At 35.8% G+C, this 17,985-nt stretch overlaps 2 protein-coding genes across 2 annotated transcripts; one reads left to right on the top strand and one right to left on the bottom strand.

Annotated features, from left to right (window-relative positions):
* Positions 1 to 241: 241 nt before the first annotated feature.
* Positions 242 to 1,510, bottom strand: LOC149902140 (uncharacterized). The gene has a single exon (XM_090109867.1). It carries the CDS (start codon positions 1,385 to 1,387, stop codon positions 242 to 244), a length of 1,146 nt encoding a protein of 381 aa, XP_089965993.1. The 5' UTR covers positions 1,388 to 1,510.
* Positions 1,511 to 1,697: 187 nt separating this feature from the next.
* Positions 1,698 to 17,295, top strand: arr (low-density lipoprotein receptor-related protein 6). The gene is made up of 24 exons (XM_090109981.1): positions 1,698 to 1,975; positions 2,052 to 2,278; positions 2,446 to 2,636; positions 3,416 to 3,706; positions 3,951 to 4,135; positions 4,954 to 5,183; positions 5,374 to 5,544; positions 5,824 to 6,057; positions 6,246 to 6,387; positions 6,520 to 6,684; positions 6,858 to 7,002; positions 7,111 to 7,238; positions 7,498 to 7,651; positions 7,817 to 8,091; positions 8,345 to 8,578; positions 8,731 to 8,869; positions 9,039 to 9,314; positions 9,540 to 9,722; positions 10,060 to 10,231; positions 10,840 to 11,042; positions 11,846 to 12,004; positions 13,064 to 13,175; positions 13,732 to 13,967; positions 14,458 to 17,295. The coding sequence occupies exons 1-24, from the start codon at positions 1,885 to 1,887 to the stop codon at positions 14,696 to 14,698; spliced, it is 4,584 nt and encodes a 1,527-aa protein (XP_089966107.1). The 5' UTR covers positions 1,698 to 1,884; the 3' UTR covers positions 14,699 to 17,295.
* Positions 17,296 to 17,985: the final 690 nt, after the last annotated feature.

The following is a 17,985-nucleotide window of genomic DNA, read 5'->3' as shown; positions in this document are numbered from 1 at the left end:
TTCAAATGTTCCTTAACTAATATTCCCACACCATTACGAGCATTTTTAGAATTTCTGTTGTAAAAATTGTAATTAGGAATATGAAATGATTGATGATCTTTCAACCATGTCTCATTTAATAAACATATATCAATATCTTTTTCATTTAAAAATTTTGTAAGAAGAGGTTTTTTGTGATTTGCACCTTGGACATTGAATTGCGCAATACGTAAAGAGGGAGTTCTATGAGTTTGTGTATCCATTATGTTGACAAATTTTTAATGAGGACATCTTTAATTAATGAAGAAGTAATTGGTTCGTTATCACTTTTATTGCCTATTTGGACCAGTGTGTGTACCAGGGCCATAAGTACATCACTGTTTCCAATGATTTGTGATTTTATATCGTGAATATTTACATTCTTTAATACAGGTTTAATATTTACAGACTTATTTACAGGTTTTTGTACAATATTTACATTTTTATTTACAGGGATGCCACGTGATGGCAGAGAAGGGAAGTCAGTACTTTCTTTTGTCTTAGCAACACTAGCATAGGTAATTTTATTTTTCTTCTCTAATATTTTATTCATTTTAATGGGACATACTTTAGAAATAGCCAAATGAGGTCCACTGCAATTCACACAGCAAATCTCATCTGGTCTATTGCATTCTTTATATGAGTGATCACCTGAACAGATTGAACACCGCTGTTTGCCATTACATATATTAGCAGAATGATTAAATTTAAAACATTTGTAACATTGTTGAAGAGGAGGAATATAATCAAAAACTCTATATGAGAATAAATCATATTGTACGTTCTCCGGTAAGGAATTTGTCAGAAATGTGATACTGACAGTTTGTGTTCCTACTAACTCATGTCCTACTTTTTTCATAAAACGCCTAACTGCAATTATTTCATATACTGAGGTTAACTTTGTAAACAATTCTTTATTTGATAGATTAGTTGGTACAAATCTGATTATACCAGTCTTTTCTATTTGTGCTGCTGGAATGTATGCTTTTATGTTGTATTTTTCCAGGAAGTTGCCGTGGTTGAGAAAATTATTAGCTGTATTGTGCTGGTTGAAGATCACAACTATTTTATTCGCGCTAATACGCCTCAGTGCCGTCACACCTTTAATATTACTAAATATATGATTTAAATAGACTGGACTTTTATTTCCTATTCTTTCTTCTTTGTTTTTACTTTCCACAAATACTTTGAATTGCATGTTTATGTTACTGTCCGGATAGAGTCTTTTATAATTTGGTTTACGGAAAGGTAGAAAAGAGGAGTCACTCTCACCACCGCCGCCAGTACCCGAAACATCTCGATCTTCTGGATGTCGTGGTCTCTTCTTAGATTTGGGCGGGTTATCGCCGCCCCCCTCATTTCCATCCATTTTTTATGAATACGCTATATTAATGTTCTAATTTTTAACTTATTTACACTTATTTATTTAGAAATTGTATTTAATTTAATTTAAATTTCAAAACTATGAACCGCGCTTTTTCAAATTCCCGCCAGAATCCGACATTTGAAAAAATTAACGATGACGTGTAGCCACAGCGTGTAGCATACAAATTAAATACCTACATAAAGAATAAATTATTGTTTGTGGTTTCACTCTCTTGGTTCGTCATATTTTATAATCTGTACCAAGTGTTATATGCTGTGGCTTTCCTCTGTAATTCATAGCTTCTCTTTGTTGATCTTTCAATTCATTCGAGTGCATTGAAATTTTTAATAAAATTGTTTGTTTACTAAAAACTAATAAATTAAATAACTTACCATACAAATGATCGTTTTAACAATTTATCACTTTCCGTTAGTGCCTTAGTTTCTATGATAGATTAAGCTCATGAAGAATACTGTAACGCGACGTGTTTGGTTTTCATTATGACAAAACGCCGAAGAATTGTTCAAGCTGACAAAATAATACAAAATTTTATACATGTCTTCACTTTATTGATGTTTTTGCAGTTAAAAGGTATGTGCATCCTTATTTTCGTCTTTAGACCTTGTACCTTCATATAAGTGACATTTATGATAATTTTTTTTACTAGGATACTACTCTTCTGCAACTAATCCTGTATTATTATATTCAACCGCTGCTGATATAAGAGTGGGAAATGTGTCTAGATTGAGCAAAGCCAATCCTATCATAAAAGGTTTAGAGCAGGGATCAGCTGTTGATTTCTTGCATAGAAAAGACCTCATATGTTGGTCAGATCAGACTGCGGAATTGATACAATGTATGCAATACAACGAGACTTATTACGCTGGAGAAAAGGTAACGATTATTACAACAATTTTAATGACAACATAACTTGTAGTCTTAGTTATTTTATGTTCTGTATCTGTATTAGTTGATACATTTTCTATGGTTGTAGTGTTTGTTTTTATTCTTGAAAAACTATGTATTTTTATCTTCTATTCTATTTCTTAATATATTTGCAGAAGCGTATAGTGTCAGAGGGTTTAATCACCCCCACGGGTATTGCAATAGATTGGTATACAAATAAGTTATATTGGACTGACGGAGAAACTAATAGAATAGAAGTAATAAGTATTGATGACAAGTATAGAAAGGTATTGTTTTGGTCAGAGGTGGACTTGGCAGTAGCTATTGCTGTAGTTCCTAAAGCTGGGTAAGTTTAAATACATATTATATCATTAATAATCATTAGACATCGGATTATATGCACTAACAAAATGCCAAAATAATGCATGCAAATATGCACTAAAAAAGGCCGAAATATGCACTAAAAACGACTGATATGCCTAAAATATGCACAATACAAAATCAAAAAACCTTTATTATTTTTATATATTTCAATCAAAGATTGTACAAAAACAGTGAAGTTTTCTTAAAATTAAGTATAGTTTTTGTGGCAATATACAATTAAGCATTTTTAGCAAATTTTCGAGCGCAAATTTGTGATGTTTGTCACCAACGAGCCCAATGTACCTTTTCGGGGTAAATCTTGGCCTGTTTTGGAATTCAACCCGTGTTTTAAGTTTTTAGCTCCAAAAGAATAATCTAGACCTATTTTCAATGGCTCAAAATTTACTTAAAATGGAGCCCATTTTGTAATTTTATGCACGATTGGGGAAAAAGGCTAAAATATGCACTAACGGCGTAATTAGAGAGTTATATGCATTTGCATATGCAAACATGCAAATGCATATAATCCGATGTCTAATAATCATTATACTTTGCAGATTTTATTTTCAATTTAATTCCTTAAACTTAATATATTTACAGTATTAGTCCTTTAATTTATTATCTGTGGCAATTTCACAATTTTTCCATTACATTGTTGTCCATTCATCCTAAGAGAACTAAAGTATTATAATTCTTGACCTCTCCAATTATTATATGTATAATTTAAATTAGGTAAATTCTATTTAATGTTTAATATTTCAGATTAATGTTCTGGACAGATTGGGGTGAGATACCCAAAATAGAAAGGGCAGGGATGAACGGTGATCCTGCCTCTCGTAAAGTTATTGTTAAAGATAATATATTCTGGCCAAATGGTATAACCATAGACTATAACAATAATTTAATATACTGGGTGGACTCTAAGCTGCAATTTGTTGATGTTATTGACTTTGAAGGAAGTAAAAGGAAGAGGATAGTGAAAACCGGTCTAAATTACCCATATGCATTGACTTTATTTAATGAAAAACTTTATTGGACTGACTGGAAAACATGGTATGTTTTTAGTATGACTATACATATTATATAATTGAACTGTAATAATAAACGTTTAATCAGAAATTTAGTAATTCAAAACATCAATATTTTAAATATAAAATGTTTAAAAATAGTTCCTGTTACCTAGTAAACATTTTAATGTAATGAAATAATGAGTCAATCACTTTATACTGTATTGAGAGTTCTGACACAATGTGAAAAACTGTTCATTTGTATACATGAAAAATACTTTTTAATACAGGGCCATATACACATGGGATATAAGTACAAGCGGACCTATAAAGGAATTGGTCAAAACAGACTCGGTGCCTGTTGATATCAAAGTATATGATGAGGGCAGGCAAATTGTGCCCAGTGATGACTATCCCTGCAAAGTTAATAACCAGGGATGTTCACATTTGTGCCTCTTAGCACCTAACCCACCAGGTATGAAAGTTTTATTTGAATATTGTAGTTTAATGATCACATAGTTGTTATTCATGATAAGAACGAAATATTTAACAATATTTTACACCTACATACCTGCATGTGATGAGCAGGGTGAATTATAGCTTAAACCTTCCTATAGTTTGTGATTAATTTAAAATGAACCAGAAACACTTATTTTTAATGTTGTTTTTAATTTTCATGAATAATATAATGTAATAATGTGACAGTTTTACCTGCTATATCTAAAGTTATTGAGAGACTTTTAAATAATAGATAGAATGTATAATCTCGAATTCACAGTACGGATTTAGACATGGCCCATGGGTTATCCACTGAGGATGCAGTTTTGGCTCTCACATCTGATCTTCAATCATATAGACCATCTCAAGGTTAACTGTCTTTCTGGACCTAAAAAAGACCTTCGACACAGTCTCTTTTCCCACTCTTGTTCACAAATTAGAGAGTGTAGGCATTCGGGGAACACCTCTCAAATTGCTAACGGATTATTTATTAAACCGCACCCAAAGAGTTAAAATTGATAATCAAGTGAGTTGGGACATGGACATTACTTTTGGTTTACCCCAGGGTAGTGTCCTTGGCCCGACTCTGTTTCTAATTTACATCAACGATCTTACTAACCTTGCTATTGATGGTGGTAAAATGAATCAATGAATCAATCAATCAATCAATCAATCAATCAATCAATCAATCAATCAATCAATCAATCAATCAATCAATCAATCAATCAATCAATCAATCAATCAATCAATCAATCAATCAATCAATCAATCAATCAATCAATCGTGTTGTTGCAGGTTATGTTTGTGCATGTCCTACTGGAGTAAAACTCAAAGATGGAAGCAATACAACATGCTACAATGGACCTCAATCCATGTTAATTGTAGCACAAAGATCCATTATTTCCAAAATATCACTAGACTCTCCTGATTTTACCCCATACACAATGCCTTTGAAAGATCTCAAAAGAGCTATCACTGTTGATTTTGATCCAAAAACAGAATATATTTATTGGACTGATAGTTTGGTAAGGAAGTTTCGTATATACAATTAATTATTGATGATAATTTCAAATGTTATTTTTCATACATTTGAATATTAAAGACTTTTCTTTTTCTTATTCAGTATAAGAACTTTACTTAAATTTGTGAATATCTTGTTCAATTGTAAAACTATGTAGAGATAATTTTTGTATTAATATTTTTTCAATTTTCTAGTCAAAAACAATATCAAGAGCCCGTTTGGATGGTAGTGAGCAATCTGTAGTGATACACAGCAGTGGAGTGCCGGATAGCATTGCAATCGACCCTTTAGCAAGAAACATTTATTGGACTGATCCTGTTTCTGATACCATTACTGTAGCGAGACTTGATGGTAGTGCAAAAAAGGTATATTAATTTCTTTTTTGGAAACTTTTTATATTGATATTTATAATATTTATTCATTAAAAATTTTAAAGTTGGATAAAAGAGGTATAAAATAATCATATTCATAAAAATAGTTTTTTATCATGTTATATTGCATTGTTTGTTAAAAATGTGAATTAAATACAAATGTTTATACAGATATGTGTAGTTTTACTAGATAACATCTTCTTATGTATCTTATTGAATTGTATTTTGTCTAGTACATCGAACTACACATGATTTTATTTATTTTCTTCTTAGGTGATAATTCATGACGAACTTTACAATCCGCGGGCTATTGCACTACATCCGACCGCCGGCTGGATGTTTTGGTCTGACTGGAACGAAAAGAAACCTAAAATTGAGAGAGCCAACTTAGACGGCACAGGCAGAGTGCTTCTTATATCGGAGAAATTAACCTGGCCCAATGGGATAGCACTCGATACAAAGAACAATAAACTATACTGGGGTGATGCAAGGACACATAAGATTGAGGTGAGTACTGTTAGAATTTCATGTGTTATAATATGTATAGTAAGCCGATCGAATTTGTTGAGTGCAACGGATGCTATTTATAACTCCATTTTTAACGAAATGTAAGGGGCACATGAAAAAAAAAAGCCAGAAAAAACTTTCTGATAGAAATATAATAATTGTTATTAACACTTTTGGACGATTCTTAGGTGTGTAACATGGACGGCACTGACAGACGGGAACTGCATAATAGTGATATTTTACACATTTTTGGACTGACGCTGCTTGGACAACATCTATATTGGACTGATATGCAAAGACGTACAATGGACCGGATTAATAAGGACACAGGTAAAGTAAATAAAAATCAGTTATAAAATTAAATATGCAAACACTTAAATAGTCCTTACTAATTACTAATTAAAAATAAAAATGTGAGACATGAAAAAGCCTGACAAAATATATATATTTTTTTTTTCACAGGATCCGAACGTCAACCTGTGGTAGAGCAAATGGCTAACATGATGGGCGTGAAAGCTTTCCGATTAGGTGACCCACTGGGGTGGAATAAATGTGCGGACAATAATGGCGGATGCTCAAATTTCTGCTTTAACAGGCCACAGGATTATGTGTGTAGCTGTCCTTTGGGTGAGTGTTTTAATTAAATATTTGTTAGTAGCTCAATTGGTGCAATTAATTTCAATTTAAATGCTTCTTCTCCGTTCTAAAAATGAATAAATAAATTTGAAAAAATATTGTAATATTTTGTTTATTCTTATTATTTTTTTTATTCCTTTTACTAAACACAATACATATTTCAGGTCTTGAACTAGGCAGTGACAGAAAAAATTGTATTGAACCCGAAGCTTTCCTTGTATACAGTCGGAAAAATATTATCGGGCTGATAAGTGTTGAGAATGAGAATAATGATGCAGTGTTACCCATTAAAGAGCTGAAGGAAGTCAGGTTTGTATTCTTTTTAGAAACCGTCTACCGTACGGTCTACCGTAACCGCTGTACCGCGCGTGTAAAGTTTATTTGTGATGTATAAAACCTCGTAATATTATTTTATAGTGCATTAGCAGTCCATGTCTCTGGATCTAAGCTGTACTGGTCTGACAGTAAGACAAAGACGATCAATCGCTGTTCCATAAACGGATCTAATATGGAGAAGATTTTAGAATGGATGGGCTTAGTTGAAGGTCAGTTTTAAAATGTTGTTTTATTATTTGTGTGCAAAACTATTAAATATTTTTTAAGTGTGCTCTTAAACTACATAACATAAAGGTTGTATTTTTAGAAATCAGCTCTTCTACATTTTGCGCTATTACTAACCAAAATATAAATTAATCTTATAGTTCTTTGTGCAATATAAACAGAGTGTAATAAAGGTAGTTAAAAAAATTATATAAAAATATAGTAAAGCTTATTAACAGTTGAAATTTATTATTTTCTGTTCAGGCCTAGCTATTGATTGGTCAGGACAAAATATATACTGGACAGACACAGCTGCACAGAGGATAGAAGTTTCGAGACTAGATGGTTCCAGCAGGCGTACTCTCATTTGGCAAGGTCTAAAGAAACCGAAAAGTATTGTGTTGGATCCAAGAAAAGGGTGAGTGCATATTGTATAATAGTTATTTTTCTGTGTCATTTTTTCCAGATTTCTCTAACATATTTTTATGGACATTTAGTGTGGACTGGAATGTCTATACGTTATAATGTTGCAACTATATCTTGACAAATTGTTAAAATTAATATGGATTAAATTTAATTTCAGTTATATGTACTGGTCAGAGCTCGGTTCGAAAACAATAAAACGAGCGTCTATGGACGGTTCTTCCCCTACCGTGCTCATAGAGCAAGTAGGCCGCGTGCACGCTCTAGCCATAGACATTGAAAAGCGCGCCATCTACTGGGCGGCGCTAGACCCACCGACCATAGAATACGCGTTCTTAAATGGTACTGGGAGGAAAGTGCTGGCTGATAATATATCTATGCCTTATGCACTTGCCTTGTACAGCGATAGAGTGTTCTGGGGTGATTGGAATACTGGTAAGTTTATCGGTAACACACTTAATTAATATTAATAAAGAATGTAACAACATGCTATAATTCTTTTATGTTATGTTAATTACATTTTTTTATAATAAATAAGAAGGTTATATTAATTCACGTTTTTGCATGTGTATCTTTTTTTGAACTTGTGTAAATGTGCATATCATAAAAATTTTAAACTTCATTATAATTTCATTTAAATGTACTGTGTGTCTGTGTCATATTAACAAATAAATAATTTCTTGTTTAGGCCTCATAGAAGTTGCGAAGAAAGCAGATGGTTCGAATCGCAAACCGATTCACACACAACTGGACTACATATCAGACCTCAAAGTGTACCATAGAGCTCGGGATTCTCTCCCAAACCAGTGCGGGGTGGATAATGGGGGTTGTTCGCATTTGTGCTTGCCGCTACCCAACAATGACTATAGATGTGCCTGCCCTGCGCATTATCGACTTAATAGGGATAATATTTCGTGTTCTGGTTAGTTGTATTTCATAAATTTAGTTTTTAAATATTTAAACATAAAAAAAACATTATGAATAATTGATGACTTACCGACGTTTTTGGAACAATGGTTTAAAAGTTTTCTATCTATTATCTATTGTATTAATTAAAAACCGATTATTTTGCAGAACCAGAAGAGTTTCTTTTATTCGCTCAGAAGAATGCAGTTGGTCGAATATTAGTCGCGAACGGCGAGTGTAACGATGCCTTTATACCTCTTACTGGCCTTAAGAGTGTCAAAGCGATTGAGTATGATCCTGTCGACAGGTAATATAAAGTTCACAGATAAGAATTTCACAGATATTTTTCGTTCTATGATTGTTTCTTCTAATGAAAAGATATGAGTTTGGTAACATTAAAGTTTAGCTAGTTTTAGAAGTTGAATTGTTTTTGTTTTGTGAAATTACGAAAATTATAATGATTTATAAATTTTTAGGTATTTATATTGGATGGACGACGAAAGCCACTCAATACGCCGCGTGCCCATCTCGTATTCGACTACATCCGCCATCACTGACTCTTCTGTCGTCATTTCTGGCCTTTCTAGACCATTCCACATGGTTTTAGATGTTCTAGGAAGAGCACTGTATTGGACCTGTTTAGACACGGATTCAATTAATGCGACTTCGATAGAGAATAATGCTACTACGGGTACTATAGTGAGAGGAGAGAAAATGATGCCGAGGCATTTGGCCTTTCATCAGACAAAGAGGTTTGTTTGATTCGATCATAAAAAAAAAAACTGAATGCAAGGTCATAATGCAATCTTTTTCTTAACATTCCTTTCCAATGTTCCATTGTTTTTCCAGTGTATGTATATTATGTAAATTCAATGCAATCCTTTTTATTGTATTTAAATGAATATAATATAATTTTAAATAATAAAAGTTTTGAACGTTTGGAATTTTTCTCGTTAAAACTTAATAATATTTCGCAGGTTACTAGTATGGAGCGACGCAGGACTAGGCGCAATAATGCGGTCGAGCGTGGACGGCACCGCGCAAATAGAGCTCGCGCGCGTCACCAACGTGACGGCGCTCACGCTCGACCAGACCACGGGCACGGTGTACTGGGCGGTGGCGCGACAGATACATGCGGTGGATCTTGATACGAGTAACAGGTTCGTGTTTGGACAGGAAATTAGGGGTGTAAAGTGAAGTGATAGTTTGTTGGATATGGATTTTTGCGGATTTATCTTCTGGTTTTGTTTTCCGGATTTATCTTGGCTTCAATTTTTGAAGTAAAACTTCTTTAGGCGCGTTGAGAGTAAAATTTCAAGGTCGCGTCATGGCAATACCGTCACAAAAAAGTTTCACTTCTGACACGTGTGCACACGCTCTTTTTCGTATTATGATATTTGCGGATTTATCTTTCTGGTTTTGGTTTTTGGCTAACTATTATAAGTAAAAGTTTTAATGAAAAGGAAAATTTTTATATTGTGAAATGCATATTTCCAGGCGCATAGTATGGCAAGGTGGCTGGGTGGGCTCGCTGGCGGCATACAGCGGCGCGCTGTACCTGGGCGGCGGCGAGCGGGCTCCGATGCGGCTGCCGCTGCACCGCCGCGACGCGCCCGCCGCGCCCGTGCAGCACCTCGCGCGCCTGCTGGCCGCGCTCGCCGTGCTGCGGGTGAGCGTGTAGTGTAGTGTGGGAGGGGGTGGGCTCGCTGGCACGTACAGCGGCGCGCTGTACCTGGGCGGCGGCGAGCGGGCTCCGATGCGGCTGCCGCTGCACCGCCGCGACGCGCCCGCCGCGCCCGTGCAGCACCTCGCGCGCCTGCTGGCCGCGCTCGCCGTGCTGCGGGTGAGCGTGTAGTGTAGTGTGGGAGGGGGTGGGCTCGCTGGCACGTACAGCGGCGCGCTGTACCTGGGCGGCGGCGAGCGGGCTCCGATGCGGCTGCCGCTGCACCGCCGCGACGCGCCCGCCGCGCCCGTGCAGCACCTCGCGCGCCTGCTGGCCGCGCTCGCCGTGCTGCGGGTGAGCGTGTAGTGTGTGAGCGCCTTATGAAGTGTAGTCTACCTGGGCGATGGAGATAGTATCATATAAAACTAACTTTGCGTCTACTGTTGCGCTCGCGTGCATTGCATGTGTCACCTGTTCCACGTACATAATATTGACATTCCTTATTAGTTATATTACGGTTTTTTTTTGCATAAAAGATATAATTATGCCAAGTAGCCTGTGTCTTTTCATGCCACATATCTGTTTTAATGATTATGTTATTTTTTTGTGTTTAGGTGTCCCGCGAGCACCCATGCTTCGGCGGTGGCACGTGCGGTGCGGCGCCGGGCGCGTGCGGTGCGGGCGGCGCGTGCGGGTGCGGGCTGCGGTGCGCGCGCGCGCCCGCCGCGCTGCCGTGCGCGCCCGGACACCTGCTGTGCGCCGCGGACAGCGACGCACAGCAGGACGCGCATGCGCACTGCATACCGATGCATTGGAAGTTAGTGCAATATCGATATAGACTAGTCTAAGTTTACAATATTCATAATTGTCTTAGATAACAATATTTATAATTTAGGGCCGATTTTTCAATGCTTGGATAAAACTTATCCGTCCAATAAAGTATTACACGATAATATTAAAATGTCACGTAAACTGTCAAATACGGGCAATTAGAATACGTTTTTAAAATGGTAGTTTTATACATTATTCGACGAATAAGTTTTAGCCAAGGATTGAAAAATCAGCCCATAATGCTACACATGATAAGTGTTTGTGCGAATGGTTTTTATTTATTTATTTGGTTCACAACTTGAAATTAACATAAATAATTTAAAATGAGATACATTCACTGTGTTATTTATTAAATTTATGAACAACATCTATACTAATATTATAAAGCTGAAGAGTTTGTTTGTTTGTTTGTTTGTTTGAACGCGCTAATCTCGGGAACTACTGGTCCGATTTGAAAAATTCTTTCGCTGTTAGATAGCCCATTTATCGAGGAAGGTTATAGGCTATATATCATCACGCTACGACCATCAGGGGTGGAGCCACGGGGGTGAAACCGCGCGGAGCAGCTTGTAAACAATATTGTTGAATCAGAACATTTACCTACATCACTGTTTAAACTAAATTTCCATTTACTTATTTATTCCATTTATCAGTAACTTTCAATTCACGTCATAATTTATTTTTTAAAAGTTAAATTTGCGTATTTATTTCGCGATATACATACAGTTCACGTCTTTGTTTTCTAAAAAGTTGAGTTAAGCCAAATATTAATTACACGTGTGTCCGTAGATGCGACGGTCAGACCGACTGTCCGGACGGGTCGGACGAGCGGTCGTGCGACGCGTGCGGCGGCGGGCTGCGCTGCGCCGACGGGGCGTGCGCGCCCGCGCTCGGCGCCTGCAATACTGGCGCGTTCTGTCATGCCAAGCCGCTGCCTGATGCTTTTCGGTGAGTGGGGATTTGATAGTCTATCTTAATACTATTATAAAGGCGAAAGTTTGTAAGTATGGATGGATGGATGTTTATTACTCTTTCACGTAAAAACTACTGAACCGATTACAATGAAATTTAGCACACATATACAGGGTGTCCCACTATTGGTATACTAAGCGCGAAGGAACTTGTAGTTTTGCATACACTGATCACGTAAAAAATACTTAAAAAAAAATTGGGTCCAAAATTTTTTGCTAAATTTTTCCTGAAAATCCATGTTTTCTTCTCTAGCTTCGCGCAGCCGGCATATATGCTTCTCTAATATGAGAATTTTGTCTATGAAAACATAATCTTAAACGATAGCTCACGTGCTGGTGGCAAGGTTGGGCAGGTTGCTTGTTTTGGGTGTACACATAGAGTTTTAAGAATTCATCTATTTGAAAAAAAATGCGTCTGGATTTTTTTAATTATTTTTTACGTACTCAGCGTATGCAAAACTATAACCTCCTTTGAGCTTAGTATACCAACAGTGGGACACCCTGTAGAGGGTAACTTGGATTAACACATAGGATAGGTTTTATCCCGGAAATCCCACGGGAACGGGAACTATGCGGGTTTTCCTTTGAAAACGCGGGCGAAGCCGCGGGCGGAAATATAGTGGTCCATATAAATGGTCAAGTCAATAGTTGAGATGTGTTAAAAATTGTATGCACGTAGAGTTGCGATTTGAAATAACTATGTAGTAAAATATATTTTATTGAATACTAGTTGCGCTCCGCGGTTTCACCCGCGTGGCTCCGCTCCCGTTGGTCTCAGCGTGATGATATATAGCCTATAGCCATCCTCGATGAATGGGCTATCTAACACTGAAAGAATTTTTCAAATCGGACCAGTAGTTCCTGAGACTAGCGCGTTCAAACAAACAAACAAACTCTTGAGGTTTATAATATTACTATAGATTAAATATAAAAAAAAACACTTTAGTGTACAATACATAGATACACAATCGTACAAATTAGTGACATACTGGATGTTTAATTTTTAACTAAACACTAATTGATGCAATTGTTATAGATGTGACGATCGGCTATGCCTCGCTCCCCGTTTGCTGTGCGACGGACATCAACACTGTGAAGATGGATCTGATGAAACGCCCTCCGCCTGTGGATACGTACAGAAAGATTCTGTAAGTATACCCGGGTCATTATTATTTCAATTTTTACTCATATTGTTATAATACAAATACACATTATTAAATACATATTATATGTACATTTATTAAATACATATATCCCAATTCCACATTTTCTGTTTTTGTTTTTAATTTTAATAAAAATGTATTGCTGATGTTTATAATTGACGTGTATCGATTGAAGATGCAATAAATCATTCGTTCCTTCCTCTTTCTCTCCCTTTATTTTATGTAGAAAAGCATATACGAAAAAAATGTACAACTATTTTAAATTGTGAAGAATATTCAATGATACGTATGGTTCACAGCATATACATATACAAAAAAAAAATTGGTTGTCTGTAAAGTCGGTTTACTGACGATAGTTGAACGTGACAACGTCTTAAGGCCGATTGTGCTTCTTTGTCGCTCGTTCCGCGCTCTCGCTTGCACTTCAAGTCATGTTTTTTCGTGCGTGCAGCCGGCTCTATCGAATTATAAGACGTTGTCACGTCAAAAAATTGTCAGAGGTTATCTCGAGTTGTGAACGAATTACTAATATTATTCACAGATGGTAACCGGCGGCTCCCGTTCCTGGCCCGCCGTAGCAGTGTGGTGTGCAGCGGCAGGCGCATGTGCAGTGTTAGTGGGTGCATGTGCGGCACTACGTCGCTGTAGAGCGCAACCGGCCCGCCGCCCGCCAGCCCGCCCGCTAGTGATGAAACCACCACCCGATTATAATATGCCGAGGATAGATCCGTTGGATCCGATGACGCCGCTCGCGCCGCCTTCCCCGCCGCCGTCACAGTGAGTACTACACTGTTAACTGCACTTATACAATTATTGAAAGATATAATTCTAAAGTCTAATTTAAATTACTAAAAAATTGTGGCAGTAGTAGAATAAAATTAATTTCTTAAATACTAAACATTCATAAAAATTATTGATTGACTTCAAATGTCGTAAATTTGAGGGTTTGCATATTCTTGCGAATGTTTGCACAATTATAGCATGCTTTATTTTATGACATTATTTTGCACAATTTTGAAACAATTTTTTAAGCTATTGCATAGCTTCTATCGCGGGTCTTGAGCGCGCGGACCGAATCCAGAAATCGCGTAACGAAAAACCTCACGCTCCCCACTCCGACGGGCGCGGAGGTGTGGCTTGAAGGCATGCTACTCAATAGCTTTACCGCGGCAGTCCCCGAGTGCCACACGTCTTTTTTATAATTTATACCTAATATCGATGATTTTCAAATAAAATATGTCACTAGAAACAATATCTCCCGTTCCAGAGCGACGAACACAAACTCTCTCTCCGCGTCAGACAGCCTGTGCGGGCGCTACCCGCGGCCCACGGCCAACCCGCCGCCGAGTCCCGCCACGGCGAGCAGTGCGCGGCGCCGCCCGTACCGGCACTACCGCGCGAGCAACCGCCCGCCGCCGCCCACACCCGCTTCTACGGACGCGTGTGAATCGGAGCCCGAGCATGCTGCACGTGCGCCCCCGCCTTCACCCGCGCCGCTGCTATACTGACGCAATAACTATATGGACAACAAACACATGCGTTAAATAAAAAATAAAAAAATAATAAGTGCGCGCTCGCCCGCGCAGCTGATAAACGGACAGACAATGCAACCAAATATCGACAGTATGACACATCTAATAAATAAAAAATCGTAAATGATTGAGTACGCGCCGCTACCCACGCCCACTTCCACGGATGCGTGCGAGCCTGAGCTGGAGCACGCCGCACGAGCACCCCGCCGTTGCTCTACTGATATAGTATATCACACGGAAGCTTAATACAACAATAACCAAACATAAATAAATAACCAATTACCAAAAATAAATAAATAAATAATAAATAATTATAAATAACACCACCAACATCAGTTCATAGTATTGTGAAATCGCTGCTGTACTGATGGCCTACTTACTTACGTAGCTAGTCGAGACGATAATAATATAACAATGAAAACACTAGCAAATACCAGATCATAGTATTTTGAAACTATAAAAAGTTGGATTATCAAAAATAAAAAACATCATAAATGTTTGAGCACGCGCTGCCCACACGCGACTGCTAAACTGACACGACGAGCATACGTTCACGGATTTGGTCAATAGATGGGTTAAGTTGGATGGTTCGTATAGTTTTAAAATGATAAAGAAGTAGCCAAGAGGTGGATTAGGTAGAATTCGTATTGTTTTAAAACTATACAGAAAAAGGATATCTCGCGACCCTCTCTCTTTAGATGTTTGGAAAAAGTTAAATTTTATAATAATTCACATTATGGAGTGTTTATAATTTGACGACGTCGTATATAAACAATTTTCCTGCGACATAATATAAAGTATAGAGGAACAACTCTGCCTTAAACTTTATATAAATAAATAGAGAAGGGAGATGAACAATAAGACGATTCACAAAGAAGATAAGAGAGACGATAATATACGGAGCGGTGTCTCTCTTGATATACTTAAAATACTTGTGCTTAATAATCAAGTTACACGAATTCCATTCAAGCAGCATTCTATTTTTTGTGCAGCTAGTAGAATTTAGGAAACTTGCATCTTTTCTTTACCCTACTTACCACAATCTTGACGCATATTTAAAAACTTAAAACAATGGTTAAAAAATTCACCAAAATTATTGAGGTCACTCGATTTTTTCTTAATTTTTTTAAAAAATTTGAGTTATTCGTGCTACATGCTTAAAGATAAAACAAAATTACGATAAACAAAGTCGTGTTCAAAGCTAGTATTAATACTTAAAATATTATCTTCTAACATGGATGACGGGCGCACAAATGTTTTTAACAAATAGCTTAATTCTACGGTGCTATTAAACTGTTCGTGCCTCATTAGTAAAATATTGTAAATATGTATGTAAATATTAGTTAAGATTTAATGAGCAATTAAGAGCTTCCTATTTCAAGTAAATGTTATATTATGAATATTATATTGTTTGAATGTTTACGGTTTGTGATGTTTTGCTGTATTCTTGGAAAGTATTATTTTTATGTGCTATATTATTTAGGCCAGGCAGCATGAGATTTAAGGTCAGTTAAATAACTACTGGATATGTTCTGTTTAGCGTATCTGTCAGTTAAATGACAGATAATGTATTCGTCGTGCGTTGAGTAGTCTATCAGTAGTAACTTTATCAGCAAGTTGTGAAACTGGCTCTTAGTGTAGCAATATCAAAATGTATCGAAATGTATAGTACAAGGTATTATTTTGGAAGGATCAAGGAAGTAAGGTGAAAAGGAAGGGATCGTTATTGTTTTTTTATTGGCAGCTCTAAATAATCTATACTCGACAAAACAAGCTAAACTTTCAGACAGTCTATTTTGTTCTTACTTGGTTATTTTGATAATTATTATTTCCTTTTTTCCTTACATTTGAGAAATAATCATTTCAATGCTAGCAGTTTCATTTATTGATAAACGAATGTGAATTGTAATAGATAACTTTTTTAAATAAAACAAGAAATAAAAAAAAATGGTCTAAATATTTCATATTTTACCTTCAGTTATTTTATGTAGATTGAGTTAATACGCGGCAAAACTAATAAGCTATTAATCCTTGATATAGTTTTATATTCGTTTGGTTTAAGAATACTGTTTTAATGTTTGCGTGCTAGTTATATAGATCTCTTACAATCGGCTTTGTTACTAAGTTCTTCAAATAATAATGATTGTTGTGATTCGAATTGAAATTTTAAATCATAGATTATAGATATGTATAACAACGATAGCAATACATATCTACGTGAGGTTGAATATTGTCAAAATTTATGTAAAATAATTTAATTAAAGTTAAAGGAATATTAAGCCCTGATAATGATTGTAATTTTGTTCCTAGTCAGACTATTTGTAATAAAAATTCACGTACAACTTTTTGCACCTTAAATATTTTTATTAAAATAACTTTTCCAATAAAGTTTGTTTTAGGCCTGACTGTCTAAAAGGTTTATTCAAACTACTACTAAATTGAGTTCTTTAAGTATTATATTAAATTTAACACAAAATATTTTCATGTCGTAATTTGATTAATTTTAAATGTTTAACTAAATTGCATTGAGAATTGATTTATTGTTACTTCTAGTGGATTAAGAAGTTAATCGATTAATTTTAAGAAGTTAATCGAGAAATTTAAAGTCAAACGAACTTTAATTTTATTTAAAATATAAAAGCACCCTATCGGACATTGTCCTTTTTATAAAGTACATTCATTATACACATATCATAGTTATTGCATATAAACGATAATCACTACCAATTTAACTAACCAGCCCTTCATGCTACGAACAACTTTCATAATACTTAGACATTAAAACCACCAAAACATTTTGTAATATATTTTGTTTCTTATCGATATAGTTGTACAGTTACCTGCCAGTGCAGATTATATTAGGTAGTCGTGATAAATTAACATTTGCCATTACTTGCATTTATTTTTATACACTGTGGAAAAGTACGATATCTATATTTTCTTCCATTGTGTTTTTAATATGTATTTACAATTGACTGACTTAAAATTTTCTAATAAAAATTTGTACCTGTTATTCTGTGTTTCATTTTGGGTTAACCGATATTTTATTATCCCAGTGAACAAATATATTGGACATTAAATAATAATTATGACTTTTTTTACAAATCTAGAAGAAATTTGTTCGAGTTCGTTTATAAGGAACTACTATCCAATGTGTTTGCTATGGCTGCCATACTAAACTTTCATTCTAAATTAAAATTAAATTTCATTTTGAATATAAATGCAATGTTTGCATCATGATGATTTTGTAATTAAAGTTAATA

The sequence above is a fragment of the Colias eurytheme genome, chromosome 15 (genome assembly GCF_061535395.1).
Source record: "Colias eurytheme isolate Ceu_HAF_F1 chromosome 15, ilColEury1 Martin Lab GWU primary, whole genome shotgun sequence".
NCBI lineage: Eukaryota > Metazoa > Arthropoda > Insecta > Lepidoptera > Pieridae > Colias > Colias eurytheme.
The sequence above is the reverse complement of the archived record's forward strand: the minus strand, read 5'-3'. Positions and strand labels throughout refer to the sequence as shown.